This window comes from Oncorhynchus gorbuscha, linkage group LG01, assembly GCF_021184085.1.
Source record: "Oncorhynchus gorbuscha isolate QuinsamMale2020 ecotype Even-year linkage group LG01, OgorEven_v1.0, whole genome shotgun sequence".
Taxonomy (NCBI): domain Eukaryota; kingdom Metazoa; phylum Chordata; class Actinopteri; order Salmoniformes; family Salmonidae; genus Oncorhynchus; species Oncorhynchus gorbuscha.
In genome coordinates, this window is record NC_060173.1 from 47700251 (window position 1) to 47719591 (window position 19341).

At 42.1% G+C, this 19341-nt stretch overlaps 1 protein-coding gene across 7 annotated transcripts in view; it reads right to left on the bottom strand.

Moving 5' to 3' along the window:
• The window catches only part of LOC124038796 (non-muscle caldesmon-like), a 61796-nt gene that overhangs the window by 10814 nt on the left and 31641 nt on the right, over positions 1-19341 (bottom strand). For 6 of the 7 annotated variants that reach the window (XR_006839426.1, XR_006839410.1, XM_046354865.1 and 3 more), the window contains exons 6-12: positions 18256-18393; positions 13785-13828; positions 11356-11437; positions 7257-7394; positions 1311-1409; positions 266-349; positions 35-146 (exon numbers count right to left, since the gene is read on the bottom strand). Coding sequence is in view for 5 of the 7 variants with exons in the window: in XM_046354865.1 (XP_046210821.1) it covers positions 35-146; positions 266-349; positions 1311-1409; positions 7257-7394; positions 11356-11437; positions 13785-13828; positions 18256-18393 (697 nt within the window). In the remaining 2 variants the exon portion in view is untranslated. The remainder of the gene's footprint in view (positions 1-34; positions 147-265; positions 350-1310; positions 1410-7256; positions 7395-11355; positions 11438-13784; positions 13829-18255; positions 18394-19341) is intronic. The other variant, XM_046354866.1, reaches the window with a different exon arrangement.

The following is a 19341-nucleotide window of genomic DNA, read 5'->3' on the forward strand; positions in this document are numbered from 1 at the left end:
GTGTATGATTATTGTATAGACCCAGATATCGCACCTGCTTTTCCATTGGTGTACTCATCCATATATTCATCATCATCAACAGGAATCTTCGCATACTTGCCATGAGCAGTCATCACAAATTTGTACCTTTTACCAGATGGATTGCCCTGAAAAGCATAGGGACTGATTTAGAAAAGAAATCATTTGCCACAGTAAATACACTGAGTTTGTCACAGAATATTCAAATACTGTATGTGTATGTCTGGGAGCGAGTGAGCGTACTCACCTTTGCCCCTAATCTCCCAGGGGATGTTTCTCCAATGATCTCCCACATGTTCTTTTTCTGCATCACGTCACCAGCTTTTACATCCTGGGGAATGAACAGCACCAAACAGAAACTCAGCTGTATCAAATCAAATGATTTTATCAGCCATGCAAGACAAGCAATCCTCTTGGCTTTGGTTCTGAACCGCCACAACAGAATTACACCCCAGAAGGGGGCAGCCTTGGATGAAGCTCACTGCACAAACGCTCCTCTGATTCTCCGCATGCCTGTACACAGCTGTACTGCAAACACTTACGTGTGGAAGAGTTCAGAAGGAAACTGAGAGGACAGGGAATGAAAGTGAAAAGAGCAGTAACCTTGAGAAGGGAGGACATGAAGAGCGTTGAAATGAGAAGACGGAGGAAGGAAAGTAAAGGAAGTAGATACACAAATGTTTCACTAATGCTGTATTTTGATGAAAATGATTCAGTCTCTGTAAAGGGGATGCGACACCCCGTGTGTCATCGTACAACAGTGTCCAACCTTAAGCCACCTATGTAAAGGGGATGCCAGTGCTAGAGAATAGTGACAGGGAAGCCGTTTGTGGTAGTGTATATTCCACAGGTAATCTCTTGTGAGCAGAATACATAAACATAAATGGTACCATAGATCTCTTTATAGATCTCTTTATACTATGGGCACTGATAGCTAAGCATTAGTTCCGGTGCTTGGGTTTTTCGTCACAGGTTATTTAGACAAATCATGATTTCGCAGGTGTTGGCATCTTGATTTTCATTAAGGGAGAGGACATTTGGCCCATAAACTTGTCCGTAACTTGCAGAGAGAGAGGTTGGAGCTCCTTGTTCTGGTTCCATTCCTTGTTCTAGCATCTCTTCATCGCCTCTCTTAACACTTATGGAACCAGAACTTAATCAAGAAGCTGACCAACTAGCTATGCAAGACTTTAGTTCTGGGATAACCAAGATTACTCAGGTGGAGACTGGTGAAATGCAGAGCCATATACAGTACATGTATATCCATATATACTGTACATAGATAAACTTACAGCTGGTCTCGGGGGCGAGTTCCTGCTTGTGCCATCTGGGTTCCCCTTCACCCACTGGGTGATCAGGTCTGCCACACCCACTTTCAGACCCTCAGCATTCTGCTGACACACACACAGACATACGTCAACTCAAGCATTCAACAAGAGACTTCCATTCATTATGTATTCGATAGTGTCTTGTGACAGTTACATATAAATGTACCTGTCCAGCACACACAATAGATTTGGTTTTGGGTGGGCAGGCTAACAGCTACTGCTACATAATATTGAATACCTCTGAGGTACAGGAGAGGGGGATAGGGGAAACCACACATTTGTGGTAGAGAGTAAAAATAAACTACAGCCTTAAGCGCCTCTGATCCCAACCGCCGTGGCTCACAGGGTGTTTGTTATTCCACTCGCCCCGGGTCAAGTTGCCATGCCTTTTCCGGATACCTCAAAGAACCTTGGCCTGCACACGACGAATGAGGTGCAGTAATTAAACACATCAGGGAGAGTCAGGGGCTATGGCCTGGGGTGGGAGGACTATAAACAGAGGTGTGAGATCACACCCATACAATAGCATGGAGAGAAGCATTAGGACTGATATATTTAGACATCTGCACAGTGTGAAAATGTATTTTGAAAGCGCTAGCTAGGTATGTCTGTGTCTCTAGTCTGCAGTATAACTCAAAGCAGCTACTGTATGTAAAAGAGCATGTTTTGTATCCATAAGCACTGCTGCTAAATTGTTGCCGCCACTCCACTTTATATCTATACAGTACCAGTCAAAAGTTTGGACACACCTACTTATTCAAGGGCTTTTCTTTATTTTTACGATTTTCTACAGTGTAGAATAATAGTGAAGATATCACAAGTATGAAATAACACATATGGGAATCATGTGGTAACCAAAAAAAGTGTTAAACAAATCAAAATATATTTTATATTTGAGATTCTTCAAAGTTTGCCTTGATGACAGCTTTGCACACTCTTGGCATTCTCTCAACCAGCTTAGTTATGAAGTCACCTGGAATTCATTTCAATTACCATGTGTGCCTTGTTAAAAGTTAATTTGGGGAATTTCTTTCCTTCTTAATGTATTTGAGCTGATCAGCTGTGTTGTGACAAGGTAGGTGTGGTATACAGAAGAGAGCCCTATTTGGTAAAATACCAAGTCTATATTATGGCAAGAACTGCTCAAATAAGCAAAGAGAATCGACAGTCTATCATTACTTTAAAACATGAAGGTCAGTCAATCCGCAACATTTCAAGAACTTTGAAAGTTTCTTCAAGTGCAGTCACAAAACCATCAAGCACTATGATGAAACTGCCTCTCATGAGGACCGCCACAGGAAAGGAAGACCCAGAGCTACCTCTGCTGTAGAGGATAAGTTCATTAGAGTTACCAGCCACAGAAATTGCAGCCCAAATAAATGCTTCACAGAGTTCATGTCAGAGACACATCTCAACATCAACTGTTCAGAGTAGACTGCGTGAATCAGTCCTTCATGGTATAATTGCTGCAAAAAACACTACTAAAGGACACCAATAATAAGAAGAGATTTGCTTGGGCCAAGAAACACGAGCAATGGACATTAGAGAGGTGGAAATCCTGTCCTTTGGTCTGATGAGTCTTGAGATTTTTGAGATTCGATTTTTTGGTTCCAACCACGGTGCCTTTGTGAGATGAAGAGTAGGTGAACGGATGATCTCCGCATGTGTGTTTCCCAACAGGAAGCATGGAGGAGGAGGTGTGATGTGTGGGGGTGCTTTGCTGGTGACACTGTCAGTGATTTATTTAGAATTCAAGGCACACTTAACCAGCATGTATACCATAGCATTCTGCAGTGATACGTCATCCCATCTGGTTTGCGCTTAGTGGAACTATAATTTATTTTTCAAAAGGACAATGACCCAACACTCCTCCAGGCTGTGTCAAGGCTATTTGAGAAGAAGGAGAGGGATGGAGTGCTGCATCAGATGACATTGCCTTCACAATCGGATAAGTTGGACCGCAGAGTGAAAGAAAAGCAGTCAACAAGTTCTCAGCATATGTGGGAACTCATTCAAGACTGTTGGAAAAACATTCCAGGTGAAGCTGGTTGAGAGAATGCCAAGAGTGTGCAAAGCTGTCATCAAGGCAAAGGGTGGCTACTTTGAAGAATCTCAAATATAACAAAAAGTTTGATTTGTTTAACACTTATTTGGTTACTACATAATTCCATATGTGTTATTTCATAGTTTTGATGTCTTTAATATTATTCTACAATGTAGAAATAGTAAAAATAAAGAAAAACCCTTGAATGAGTAGGTTTGTCCAAACGTTTGACTGGTACTAAGTATTCAGACCCCTTGACACCTTGACTTTTTCCACATTGCATTATAAAATAGATGACCTACGCGGAAGATTAAACTACCAACGGGACATTCAAAACTGTAATATCTTATCCTTTACGGATTCGTGGCTGAACAATGACACTATCAACATACAGCTGGCTGGTTAAAAGCTGTACTGGCAGGAAAGAACAGCGGTGTCTGGTAAGAAAGGGGCAGCGACTTTGTTTTTTTTGTAAATAACAGCTGGTGCATGATATCTAAGGAAGTCTCGAGCTATTGCTCACCTGAGGAAGAGTATCTCATGATAAGATGTAGACCACACTATCTACCTAGAGTTTTCATCTGTATTTTTCATAGCTGTTTATATACCACCACATACTGAGGCTGGCACTATAAGACAGCATTGAATGAGCTATATTCCACCATAAGCAAACAACAAAAAGGTCACCCAGAGGCGGAGCTCCTAATAGCCGGAGACTTTAATGCAGGGAAACTTAAATCCATTTTTACCAAATTTCTATCAGCATGTTAAATGTGCAACCAGAGGGAATACACCACCTTTGTTCCACACACAGAGAATTATACAAAGAACTCCCTCGCCATCAATTTGGCAAATCTGACCATAATTCGATCCTCCTGATTCCAGCTTACAAGCTAAAATTAAGCAGGAAGCAACAGTGACTAGATCAATAAAAAAAGTGATCAGATGAAGCAGATGCTAAGCTACAGTACTGTTTTGCTAGCACAGATTGGAACATGTTCTGAGATTCCTCCAATGACATTGAGGAGTATACCTCATCGGTCATTGGATTCATGAATAAGTGCATCGATGATATCGTCCCCACAGTGATCATACGTACATACCCCAACCAAAAGCCATGGATTACAGGCAAAATCCACACTGAGCTAAAGGCTAGAGCTACCGTTTTCAAGGAGCGGGACCCGGAAGCTTGTAAAAAATCCCGCTATGCCCTCAGACGAATCATCTAACAGGCAAAGTGTCAATACAGGACTAAGATCTGTCAGGATTTGGCCACGGTTGTTCCGGTTTTTGGTCACTAGATGCCCCCATTGTGCTTTTTGACCTTTTGTTTTCCCTTGATCCCCATTATTATTTGCACCTGTGCCTCGTTTCCCCTGATTGTATTTAAACCCTTAGTTTTCCTCAGTTCTTTGCTCTGTGTTTGTATGTTAGCACCCAGCCCTAGTATTCTGTGAACTATTGTTGATCCCGGTGGACTCTCTTGTGGAATTCTGTTTTTTGTTCTTGTTTATTTATTTTTGAGTATCTTTTGAGGCTTTTTATGCTATACCTACCACCTTGTGGATTTACCTTTTTTGTCTTGGAGGATTACCTTTGTTCTTGTGGAATTCCTTTTGAGGTTGTGGAGTTACATGTTTTCCTGAAGGACTTCACTTTTTACTTCATTAAATACACCGTCTCAAGTACTGCTGTGTCTGCCTCATCTTCTGGGTTCTGCCGACTATTCGTGGCTCAGTTGGTCAAGTGACTGTTTCTCACTCCGGAGACCCGGGTTCGTAACCGGGTCCTGACAAGATCGAATCGTACTACACCGGCACTGAAGCTCGTCGGATGTGGCAGGGCTTGCAAACCATTACAGACTACAAAGGGAAGCACTGCAGAGAGCTGCCCAGTGACACAAGCCTACCAGACGAGCTAAACTACTTCTATGCTCGCTTCGAGGCAAATAACACTGAAACATGCATGAGAGCACCAGCTTTTCCGGAAGACTGTGTGATCACGCTCTCCGCAGCCGATGTGAGTAAGACCTTTAAACAGGTCAACATTCACAAGGCCACGGGGTCAGATGGATTACCAGTATGTATACTGCGAGCATGCGCTGACCAACTGGCAAGTGTCTTCACTGACATTTTCAACCTCTCCCTGTCCGAGTCTGTAATACCAACATGTTTTAAGCAGAACACGAAGGTAACCTGCCCTCAAAGCTCATCAATAAGCTAAGGACCCTGGGACTAAACACCTCCCTCTGCAACTGGATCCTGAACTTCCTGAAGGGCCACCCCCATGTGGTAAGGGTAAGTAACAACACATCCGCCATGCTGATCCTCAACACAGGGGCCCCTCAGTGGTGTGTGCTTAGTCCCCTCCTGTACCCCCTGTTCACTCATGATTGCATGGCCAGGCACGTCTCCAACACCATCATTAAGTTTGCCGATGACACAACAGTGGTAGGCCTGATCACCGACAACGACGAGACAGCCTATAGGGAGGAGGTCAGACAACGACAGACAACGACCGGCCGTGTGGTGCCAGGACAACGACCTCTCCCTCAACGTGATCAAGACAAAGGAGATGATTGTGGACTACAGGAAAAAGAGGACTGAGCACGCCCCCATTCTCATTGACGTGGCTGCAGTGGAGCAGGTTGAGAGCTACAAGTTCCTTGGTGTCCACATCACCAACAAACTAACATCGTCCAAGCACCCCAAGATGGTCGTGAACAGGGCGCGACAAAACCCAAAGATTTATCAATGTCCTAACACACCAAGACAGGTGGAAAAGGGCACGACAATACCGCTTCCCCCTCAGGAGACTGAAAAAATTTGGCATGGGTCCTCAGATCCTCAAAAGGTTCTACAGCTGCACCATTGAGAGCATCCTGACTGATTGCATCAATGCCTGGTATGGCAACTGCTCGGGCCTCTGACCGCAAGGCACTACAGAGGGTAGTGTGAATGGCCCAGTACATCACTGGGGCCAAGCTTCCTGCCATCCATCACCTCATGTTTCAGCATGATAATGCACGGCCCAATGTTGCAAGGAGCTGTACACAATTCCTGGAAGCTGTAAATGTCCCAGTTCTTCCACGTCCTGCATACTCACCACACATGTCACCCATTGAGCTTGTTTGGGATGCTCTGGATCAACGTGAATGACAGCAATTTCCAATTCCCACCAATATCCAGCAACAGCTATTGAAGAGGAGTGGGACAACATTTGACAGGCCACAATCAACAGCCGGATCAACTCTATGCGAAGGAGATGTGTCGCGCCGCACGACGCAAATGGTGGTTACAACAGATACAGACTGATCCACTCCCCTACCTTTCTTTTTTTAATGTATATGTGACCAACATATGCATATCTGTATTCCCAGTGATGTGAAATCCATAGATTAGGGCCTAATTCATTTATTTTTAAATGATCTAATTTCTTTATATGAACTGTAACTCAGTAAAATCTTTGAAATTGTTGCATGTTGCGTAATTTTTTTTGTTCAGTATATATAATTTTCGGGATGGTTAAACATTTTCAGTGTAAACTTAAATGACTAACAACAGATATAATGTATGTAGAAAAGATAATGGAGCTATATATTTTTAAATAAGATCATCTTTAAGGATGAACAATCAGGGGGGTCTCTAGAAATGTTGGAAAGCACCATTGGCCACACCCACTACAATGCCCCGCCCCCTACGCTAACTTTGCCACTGCTGCTGAAAAAAATCCTAGGGGAAACACTGATAAGGGTCTATTTATGTTGGTGGATGTATAATGTCATTAGCGATGGTGAGAAATAAATTGGACTTTGACTATATTTGTTCATGTGTACAGTGTGTAACGTCAAGTTGGTGTTTCCTTGCCTTGGATGGTGTGCCTTTGGACGGGCTCTGGTTCCAAGCCTCTCCAGCCTCAAACAAGTGCTTCTTGGAGGACACTGCCTCAGGTGACATGGGGATGTCCATCAGGCCCTGTTTGGCTGCCTTGGCCTCCTGGGAGTACTGCACAACATAACAATGTGATATACTTTACATTCCAATTGCATGGAATTTACATAGAAATAACAGAACTCTAGATCAAAAAGAAAAATGTATCAAGCTTGTTCACTGATATTTATCAAGTCTGATTAGGGGGAAATTAGATAGTATGAAAATGAAGCACAGCAAGTAAAAATGAACCACAATATAACATAGTTAGACATAATGAGTAACACAGGGCTGGATTCAATCTGTATTACTGAAGTTCAGCGTTATAGCATGATTGAAATTTAAAGGCAATGTACCTGCGAAGACTGCATTCACAGTCAACACTGTATACAATGCATTTGGAAAGTATTTTTTTATCCAGATTTTGTTACGTTACAGCCTTATTCTAAAATGTATTAAATGTTTTTTTTCCCCCTCATCAATTTAAGTCCGGGATCTGGCTGGGCCACTCAAGGACGTTCATAGACTTGTCCCGAAACCACTCCTGCGTTGTCTTGGCTGTGTGCTTAGGGTCATTATCCTGTTGGAATGTGAACCTCCTCAGTCTGTCCTGAGCTCTCGGGAGTAGGTTTTCATCACGGACCTCTCTGTACTTTGCTCCGTTCATTTTTCCCTCGATCCTGACTAGTCTCCCAGTCTCTGCCGCTGAAAAACATCCCCACAGCATCATGCTGCCACCACCATGCTTCGCCATAGGGGTGGTGCCAGGTTTCCTCCAGGCCAAAGAGTTAAATCTTGGTTTCATCAGACTGGTGAATCTTGTTTCTCATGGTCTGAGAGTCCTTTAGGTGGCTTTTGGCAAACTCCAAGCGAGCTGTCAAATGCCTTTTACTGAGGAGTAGCTTCCGTCTGGCCACTCTACCATAAAGGCCTGATTGGTGGAGTGCTGCAGAGATGGTTGTCCTTCTGGAAGGTTCTCCCATCTCCACAGAGGAACCCTGGGGCTCTGTCAGAGTGACCATCAGGTTCTTCTCCCCCAATTGCTCAGTTTGGCCTGGCGGGCAGCTCTAGGAAGACTCTTGGTGGTTCCAAACTTCTTCCATTTAAGAATGATGGAGGCCACTGTGATAATGTGCGTCTCGGTGAGAGGTGTAGGAGTCAGGCGCAGGAGAGCAGGGATGTCTGAGAAGTGTGTTTAATCATATAGTTCACCAATACAAAAATGGCACTGACGAAAATACAAAAACTACGCTCTCGATACTCAGAACTCGTGCAAACGCACGGAGGAACAAACACAGTTCCGACACTTACATACACGTCCGTAACCATGAAAACAACAAACATCAAAATACAATCTAGCGCAATACATACAAGTCTAATCCCGCACGAACTAAGGCAGGCAATAGGTACCCTATATACACACAGAAATAAACGCAAATGAAACCAGGTGTGAAAAGAATCACAGACAAAACAAACAGAAAAGGAAAAAGGGATCGGTGGCGGCTAGTAAACCGGCAACGCCGAGCACCGCCCGAACAGGGTAGAGGAGTTACCCTCGGTAGAAGTCGTGACAGCCACTGTATTTTTGGAGACCCTCAATGCTGCAGAAATGTTTTGGTACCCTTCCACAGGTCTGTGCCTTGACACAATCCTGTCTCTGAGCTCTACGGACAATTCCGTCAACTTCATTGATTGATTGTTGCTCTGACATGCACTATCAACGCTGGGACCTTATATAGAAAGAAATGTGCCTTTCCAAATCATGTCCAATCAATTGAATTTACCACAGGTGGACTCCAATCAAGTTGTAGAAACATCTCAAGGATGATCAATGGAAACAGGATGCACATAGAGCTCAATTTCGAATCTCATAGCAAAGGGTCTGAATACTTATGTAAATAAGGTATTTCTGTTTTAAATGTTTTATGTGTTTGCAAAAATGTCTAAAAACCTGTTTTCTCTTTGTCATTATGGAGTATAATGTGTAGATTGATGAGGGATTTTTTTTAATAAGGCTGTAACGTAATGAAAACATTCTAGGCGTCTGAATACTTTCCAAATAAATTGTATCTCGTCTTTAGAAAAAGGTTAACAAGGCATGGTAGTAATCGGATGATGCAATAGTGGCTTGTGAAATATTGCCCTCACGGGAAAAGAGTAAGAGGGCCCCTAACACTTATTCACTCACACACACACTCTACTCCCATGTACAGTAGAAGTCGGAATTTACATACACTTAGGTTGGAGTCATTAAAACTCGTTTTTCAAACACTCCACAAATTTCTTGTTATCAATCTATAGTTTTTGACAAGTCGGTTAGGAGATCTACTTTGTGCATGACACAAGTAATTTTTTCAACAATTGTTAACAGACAGATTATTTCACTTATAATTCACTATATCACAATTCCAGTGGGTCAGAAGATTACATACACTAAATTGACTGTGCCTTTAAACAGCTCAGGAACATTCCAGAAAATGATGTCATGGCTTCTGATAGGCTAATTGACATCATTTCAGTCAATTGCGGTGTACCTGTGGATGTACTTCAAGGCCTACCTTCAAACTCAGTGCTTTTTTGCTTGACATCATGGGAAAATCTATAGAAATTAGCCAAGACCTCAGAAAAAATTGTGAAAAGTGCAAATCAATCCCAGAACAGCAGCAAAGGACATTGTCAAGATCCTGGAGGAAACAGGTACAAAAGTATCTATACCCACAGTAAAATGAGTCCTATATCGACATAACCTGAAAGGCCGCTCAGCAAGGAAGAAGCTACTGCTCCAATACTGCCATAAAAAAAGCCAGACTACGGTTGGCAACTGCACTATGGGACAATGATCGTACTTTTTGGAGAAATGTCCTCTGGTCTGATGAAACAAAAATAGAACTGTTTGGCCATAATGACCATCGTTATGTTTGGAGGAAAAAGGGGGAGGCTTGCAAGCTGAAGAACACCATCCCAACCATGAAGCACGGGGGTGGCAGCATCATGTTGTGGGGGTGCTTTTCCACAGCAGGGACTGGTGCACTTCACAAAATTGATGGCATCATTAGGCAGGAAAATTATGTGGATATATTGAAGCAACATCTCAAGACATCAGTCAGGAAGTTAAAGCTTGGTCACAAATGGGTCTTCCAAATGGACAATGACCACAAGCATACTTCCAAAGTTGTGGAAAAATGGCTTAAGGACAACAAATTCAAGGTAATGGAGTGGCCATCACAAAGCCCTGACCTCAATCCTATGGAACATTTGTGGGCAGAACTTAAAAAGTGTGCACAAGCAAGGAGGCCTCCAAACCTGACTCAGTTACACCAGCTCTGTCAGGAGGAATGGGCCAAAATTCACCCAACTTACTGTGGGAAGCTTGTGGAAGGCTACCTGAAATGTTTGACCTAAGTTAAACAATTTAACGGCAATGCTACCAAATACTAATTGAGTGTACGTAGACTTTTGACCCACTGGAAGTGTGATGAAAGAAATAAAAGCTGAAATAAATACATATCTCTTTGATTATTCTGACATTTCACATTCTTAAAATAAAGTGGTGATCCTAACAGACCTAAGACTTATGTGATCCTAACAGACCTAAGCATTTTTATTAGGATTAAATGTCAGGAGTTGTGAAAAACTGAGTTTACATGTATTTGGCTAAGGTGTATGAAAACTTTCGACTTCAACCGTACTTATAGTATGACTCCGGCACCACAGAGATGAGAAAGCAAGCTAAGCCTATCCTCAAGTGTCCATCAATCCTCTCCCATATGATAGAGTAGAGGTGGTTTGACGGACTGTGAGGCTGAGGCTGAGGCTGAGGCTGAGGTTTAACTACAGTATATACAGTAACTTTGTGTGTGTGAGACTGACACAGTGCGTCACCTTTAGAGAGGAAGAGAAGGGGACAGAGAAGTCTGGCTGAATAGTCACCAGATGAAAGCATTCATCACACAGCCTTCATCAATGGGGCCTCTGTCTGTCGGGAGGAAGGGAGGGAGAGAGGGAAGAAGGGGGGAGCTACCAGGTGGGAGCTAACCTCAATGGCGTGGGTGTACTGCTCCAGCCTGTCATCGATCTTGGCGAGGAGAACAGGGGGCTGTGTCTTCTTGAAGCTGTTGCTGTATCCAAAACAAAGACACTCGGTCAGTGAAAATGTTTGTGGGAAGAAAATAATACATTTTAAAGATCTCATCTGACTGGCTATAGGCCCGCAAGTGAACAGGGATCATCCTTCCCCTCCCTGAGTGAAATATCCCTTTTCCACATTGTTATGATACACCCCCCTTGGTAAAATGAGCCACTTGAATCTACTCTGCCATTAGAGAGTGGATGGGATTTTGTGACCTCTTACAGCTTCTGTCAAGACTGTCTTTCAGGCCCAGTATGAAGCTTGCTCACTGACCGCAGTGGGACCCAGTGCAAAGGCCCCCTTCACACGCACACACAGGCACACACACACACACGCACACACACATCCAGACACACACACACGCTGCCAGTTGCCTAAACCCCACTACACAAGAGTCCTACTCTCAGACATATACACTAAACAGGAAAACAAACCGTGTGTGGACAAATCTGGAAATACTGACCCTATTTCCTGCATTTCAACATGGCCTCAAAACCGTTTATTTTTTAAAAGAGAGCTCCCATGAAAGGCATGTGTGAGTCATTAGCCTGATATGGCTGGTTAGTTTGAGGATTACATAGCTTCTTCACAGGCATGGTAGGATTATTTGAACTTCATAAACGTGCACAGCCCACAAATCTATATTTGGAGGGTGTTTTGTTCTGCAAAGACGTTGAAATGGGGTTTTCTGAATGATGTCATGTTTTCTATCTGCATGAGTTGAGGCTGTTAAAAGTGAAGGGGTGAAGAAAGCTGTCTGTCAACCGTATTCTTCTCCGGAAAGATTTGATTCGGTCTTACAGTGTTTTTACACACATCAACAAGGCAGTGGAACACCCACATCAAAGGACTAACACACAAGGATCCTTCCCTCTGTCCTAAAAAAACCTGCCTAGACTTAAACATTACGTCACACTCAATTCCTCAGATCTCAAACCTGCACCTGGAAGATAAAGTTTAGGGTGTCCAATAAAAAACATATTTTGACCAATGTGTAAAAAAACATTTAAAACACATGTTAATTGTGTAGATAATCCTCTAAGGAAGCCAATGGTCTAACCTCATGACTCTTATCATAATCCGCTCTTAAATTATTGGAGTTTTTAACCTTGTAGGATGGCCAATGTTAATGTGACAGTCAATGGAGGCCAGAGGGAAAAAGTGGGCAAAAATAAGGAAAGTTGCACAGCATCACTTCAGCTAGGCAGGTTGCTGTGCGAGAATTAACTAACTGACAGGCTCACTTTCCCGTTGAACTCGTCATATTTCTTCTCGAATCCGCAGGATGTAAAACAATGTAGAGGTGAGATAGATATCGATTTTGAGACATTACATGTAGTATTTTCATATTTTAGTACACGCTTTTCATATTAATGCAAAATGGCTGTTCTTTTTCGAAGACTTCTCACAAAAGCAAGCTTATCACTGTGAAACGTAAACAGAGCACTGAGCTCTGAGCAAGCTTTTTTATTTTCAAAGTCTTTTACATTTAATTCAGCTCGTGTTATGTTAATCTCCCTTTGAAGATGACCACCACGACATGTAAAATCCTCAATGTTGCTGCGAGAAAGCTGCACCACTCTGTCAACAGAGCTCAGTGCTTATTATGGGATGTATTAGGTTAAGAAATCCTACTTTTTTTGGGATAAACTGTTAATGAAATGTTCGAGAAAGAACTCCACTGAACGATTCAGAATATGAATAATCGTATATGTCTTAGTAAAGTGTATTTTAGAACTTAAGGAAGTAAAATTTCCTCACCACAGCGCATTCTGGGCAATGTGGGTGCACACCCTATAAAGTTGTTATTACACCCTATTTTCAGTCACAGTCTTAATATTAATTCAACTCTGGCCTGGTCTCTTCTACTCTAGCTGCTGAGAGCTCTTTGCCACTGATTACTTACTGCAGTCAGACTGCATGGAGCCGTCCCACAGTCCAGAGCTATAGCTCACCAGCCACCAGAGAGAACCCAGCAAGCCCAGGCTCCAGCCCTCACATCTGGTCAGAGTTAACCAAGCCATAAATCATCCAGGCTGACAAAGGTGATGCACTGAGAGAGATTTGGAGGTCACCACTGGCCCTCTTTGTCTATGTTTACATTTACACACCAGCCATTTAGCCAGCATAGCTGCTGTTCTGCCTCAGATAGCAGCTCTCCATCCAGGCATCTGCCGAGGGGCCCACTAGTACTTTGGTCAACCTCAAGATACAACGAAGCATTAGTGAGGGAAGGTATTTTAGAGTACAAGTGGAACAACCGGGGCTGGTGAATTTGTTTGTTTGCTTCGTGTTACTCATTGTGAAAAAGTCTTGTATACTTGTATGATATTCACCTTTTCTTTAGGGACCGGTTCAAGGATTCTGTTCTTTCTGTGATCTGAAAAACACAAGGGTGATGTTAAAGGTTATTGTTTTGTAATTAGAATATAACAGTTGAAGTGCTCCGTGACTTCTAGAATTGTCAGACCGGGATTATCATGATCAATTTGATGTTAATCGCAGCCCTGTATTTGGCCTGACGCTGCAAATATCTCTTCCAAGTCAAACAGAGAAATCTTCTGCTGGTCTTTCTCAACCGTTTCCATCCGCCTGTATCTGTCAGTTCGTATCATCAAAGACAGATTTAAACTAACTATGCCCCAGTCCACAGTTTACTGCAGGCATAATTATAATGCAATCAGGGTGTGGGAAGACTTCCATCTCGAAACCCATTACTTATCTTGAATCTGTGTATTTAATGCATTACAGACTGAATCATAGTAAATAAAATGTGTTTGGGATTACAAGTCTTAGGCAAATCATTATCAAAATACGAATACATTTGTATCAGAGGAGTTCTAGTTTGAGCCAGGGTCATAATGTCCTGTCCTCTACCGTTGCTTGCCAAAGAGGTCATACTTCAACGTATCCAGCACCAAGCTCTGGTTCTTCCCACACAAAAGGTTCCCTTATGTTACTGTTCACTGTTCAGTCCTGGACCTGAAGCAAAGAGCACAGCATGTTGACACCAACTCACCAATAATGTATTTTTTGCTGTCAAACTTTCATCATTCTCTCTCTGAAATTACACACACAAGCAGATGGATGCTCATGACTGCACTAAGGATGTAGGCAAGGGCACCAACATAGCAACCCTGTACCCAGAGAGGAAAGTCAGCTTAGAAACAGAAGGCAGGAAGTAAAAGTTATAGTAGCTAGCTGAACTTGCCCTTTTGTAGGTGACAGAGTTCGTCTTCATTAGTGTTAATACGAGGAGTGAATTCATGAGAGATAAATAGATGCATCTTTAATAATAATAACAGTAATAATGTAATGTAATGAGCCAGGCTTGTAAATCAAGATCTGAGTGGATTTCAATCCCTGTGTGATCTGACAAGTCTAATCAACTGACAACAAACAAGAACATTTTACACTACACAATGCTTTACAACATGCCGTGCCGTGCAAACGTCTGAATCCAAACAAATGAACCCATGGAAACACTATCTATAATACTGACAACTACCTGTATTACTTAATACCCTACTTTTTAAGCAGAGCAAGGTGGAAGGAGTTAAGGACAATACCACAGACCAGTGTAAACACAGGCTGTCACAGCTACCATTTGGACTTGGGCTGAAATACAATGACATACAGTTGAAGTTGGAAGTTTACAACCACCTTTGTCAAATACATTTAAATTCAGTTTTTCATCATTCCTGACATTTAATCCTAGTAAATATTCCCTGTTTTAGGTCAGTTAGGATCACCACTTTGTTTTAGGAATGTGAAATGTCAGAATAATAGTAGAGAGAAGGATTTACAGTGGGAAAAAAAAGTATTTAGTCAGCCACCAATTGTGCAAGTTCTCCCACAAGAAGATGAGAGAGGCCTGTAATTTTCATCATAGGTACACTTCAACTATGACAGACAAAATTAGAAGAAAAAAAATCCAGAAAATCACATTGTAGGATTTTTTATGAATTTATTTGCAAATTATGGTGGAAAATAAGTATTTGGACACCTACAAACAAGCAAGATTTCTGGCTCTCACAGACCTGTAACTTCTTCTTTAAGAGGCTCCCCTGTCCTCCACTCGTTACCTGTATTAATGGCACCTGTTTGAACTTGTTATCAGTATAAAGGACACCTGTCCACAACCTCAAACAGTCACACTCCAAACTCCACTATGGCCAAGACCAAAGAGCTGTCAAAGGACACCAGAAACAAAATTGTAGACCTGCACCAGGCTGGGAAGACTGAATCTGCAATAGGTAAGCAGCTTGGTTTGAAGAAATCAACTGTGGGAGCAATTATTAGGAAATGGAAGACATAGAAGACCACTGATAATCTCCCTCGATCTGGGGCTCCACTCAAGACCTCACCCCGTGGGGTTAAAATGATCACGAGAACGGTGAGCAAAAATCCCAGAACCACACGGGGGGACCTAATGAATGACCTGCAGAGAGCTGGGACCAAAGTAACAAAGCCTACCATCAGTAACACACTACGCTGCCAGGGACTCTAATCCTGCAGTGCCAGACGTGTCCCCCTGCTTAAGCCAGTACATGTCCAGGCCCGTCTGAAGTTTGCTAGAGAGCATTTGGATGATCCAGAAGAAAATTGGGAGAATGTCATATGGTCAGATGAAACCAAAATATAACTTTTTGGTAAAATCTCAAATCGTCGTGTTTGGAGGACAAAGAATGCTGAGTTGCATCCAAAGAACACCATACCTACTGTGAAGCATGGGGGTGGAAACATTATGCTTTGGGGCTGTTTTTCTGCAAAGGGACCAGGACAACTGATCCGCGTAAAGGAAAGAATGAATGAAAGTTTGCTAGAGAGCATTTGGATGATCCAGAAGATCAATTGCACAATTGGTGGCTGACTAAATACTTTTTTGCCCCACTGTATTTCAGCTTTTATTTCTATCATCACATTCGCATTGGGTCAGAAGTTTACATACACTCAATTAGTATTTGGTAGCATTGCCATTAAATTGTTTAACTTGGGTCAAATGCTTCGGGTAGCCTTCCACAAGCTTCCCACAATAAGTTGGGTGAAGTTTGCCCCATTCCTCCTGACAGAGCTGGTGTAACTGAGTCAGGTTTGTAGGCCTTCTTGCTTGCACACGCTTTTCCAGTTCTGCCCATACATTTTCTATAGGGTTGAGGTCAGGACTTTGTGATGGCCACTCCAAAACCTTGACTTTGTTGTCCTTAAGCCATTTTGCCACAACTTTGGATGTACGCTTGGGGTCATTGTCCATTTGGAAGACCCATTTGCGACCAAGCTTTAACTTCCTGACTGATGTCTTGAGATGTTGCTTCAATATATATCCACATAATTTTCCTGCCTAATGATGCCATCTATTTTGTGAAGTGCACCAGTCCCTCCTGCAGAAAAGCACCCCCACAACATGATGCTGCCATCCCCGTGCTTCACGGTTGGGATGGTGTTCTTCGGCTTGCAAGCCTCTCCCTTTTTCCTCCAAACATAACAATGGTCATTATGGCCAAACAGTTACATTTTTGTTTCATCAGACCAGAGGACATTTCTCCAAAAAGTATGATCTTTGTCCCCATGTGCAGTTGCAAACCATAGTCTGGCTTTTTTTATGGCGGTTTTGGAGCAGTGGCTTCTTCCTTGCTGAGTGGCCTTTGAGGTTATGTCAATATAGGACTCGTTTTACTGTGGATATAGATACTTTTGGACCTGTTTCCTCCAGCATCTTCACAAGATCCTTTGCTGTTGTTCTGGGATTGATTTGCACTTTTCTCACAAAATTACATTAATCTCTAGGAGACAGAATGCGTCTCCTTCCTGAGCGGTATGATGGCTGCGTGGTCCCATGGTGTTTATACTTAAGTACTATTGTTTGTACAGACTTGTGGAAGACTACCATTTCCTTTCTGAGGTCTTGGCTGATTTCTTTTGATTTTCCCATGATGTCAAGGAAAGAGACACTGAGGTGTGAAGGTAGGCCTTGAAATACATCCACACCTACACCAATTGACTCACACCTACACCAATTGACTCAAATGATGTCAATTAGCCTATCAGAAGCTTCTAAAGCCATGACATAATTTTCTGGAATTTTCCAAGCTGTTTAAAGGCACAGTGAACTTAGTGTACATACACTTCTGACCCACTGGAATTGTGATGCAGGGAATTATAAGTTAAGTAGTCTGTCTGTAAACAATTGTTGGAAATTACTTGTGTCATGCACAAGGTAGATGACCTAACCTACTTGCCAAAACTATAGTTTGTTAACAAGAAATTTGTGGAGTGTTTGAAAAATGTGTTTTAATGTCTCCAACCTTAGTGTATGTAAACTTCCAACTTCACCTGTATTATGGTCTCTGACTTTTCAGTCAATGGTGGTATCCAATTTGTACATAAAGGCATGCTGTCAGAGCTAACTAGACGTTGCACACGTCTCACACACGTCTCAGCAAATCCACACATCACAGCAAACCCATACATGAATGTGTGTGACCTGCTGCACTACATGTGCTGTGGAAAATGCTGACATTTATAACACTCCCATGCAACTTACGTGATTGAAACTAAACAAAATGGCTGTAAAGATGGTATAAAGTGAGATTTGAGTTATTTTTTGTTGTAGTAAAACAATATAGAAATATAGAGCACTTTATTTTATACAGAAAACCAAAGGTATCATTATCATTATCCATGATCTCAAAAACTCACTGCCATATCATCACAAGAATGGTGCTTGTCATATATGACCATGGGCAATAATTACAAACCTGAGGTATATATAGATGTATAGATGAATGGAACAGAAACGTTAGCTACCTTGTAGATGGAGCCTTTAGGATTGAGCGGGCTAAACAACTCATCTCCGTCCACACTGGAGGTACTGAGGCTCTTCATCCTCTCTGCTGCCTCCATCCTCCTCCTCTCTATGTCCTCCTTCATCCTCCTCTTTTCTTCCTGTACAGGAAGACACACAATGGATATTTTTGGTGAACGTCAGGAACCGAATCACATCGGTGAAAGAGTGGTTCATTTGCCTCACTGATTCGCAGGCTGCTAGTACAGCTTCTTGAGCTCCAGACAACAATTATCTGCAGATAACTTAGAAAAACATTAGCTGAAGGATATTTCCACTGCAGGAACAACAGGTAATGTGAGAGAGCCTCATTCAGGTCCATGCTCATTTTTGCAGTGCATAAAAACATTTAATTAATTAATTGGCAAGCAATTTAATAATTTGGTCATCTAAAAGTTATTTTGAACCAACTGTTAGGCTTTCCATTAGAAATGTGCTATTTTTTAATGTGTCAATTTTTAAAGAGCAACTAACTCTAAAAAACAACTTCTCATTTAGAAAACAGCCAATGTGGCATCGATATGAGTCAGAAACGTTTATCATACTGTCAAAATTGCCTGCAAAGTATAAATAGGATAATTTTGGTAATTAAATGTAACACAAAACAACATTTTTTTTGCATCACAACATAAATTAAGGTTTGGTTTGTTTCAATCCTGGCCATAAGCTCTCAGCTGGCAGCACGCAAGTAATCATCAATTATGAGTGCAGCTGCACGTGACCTAATTGTAATCTGTGGTAAATCTGGGTTGACTTTAGATTTCCCTAATAGCTTCACATTTCACAGCTTCACATGATTTAAAAACCTCAAACCAACTTGAATAATGCAGTGTATTATGTATTAAACCACCCAGACACATCAAAAACACAGTCGTCCTTCTGAACTGAGCTGCAGGACAGGTCTGAAACTGCACAGGGATGTCACCATGTCTCAATTGCTAATTGTTGACAAAGGAGAGTGATGTAGTGCTGCATCAGATGACCTGGCCTCCACAATCACCCAACATTAACACAATTGAGATAGTTTTAGATGAGTTAGACTGCAGAGT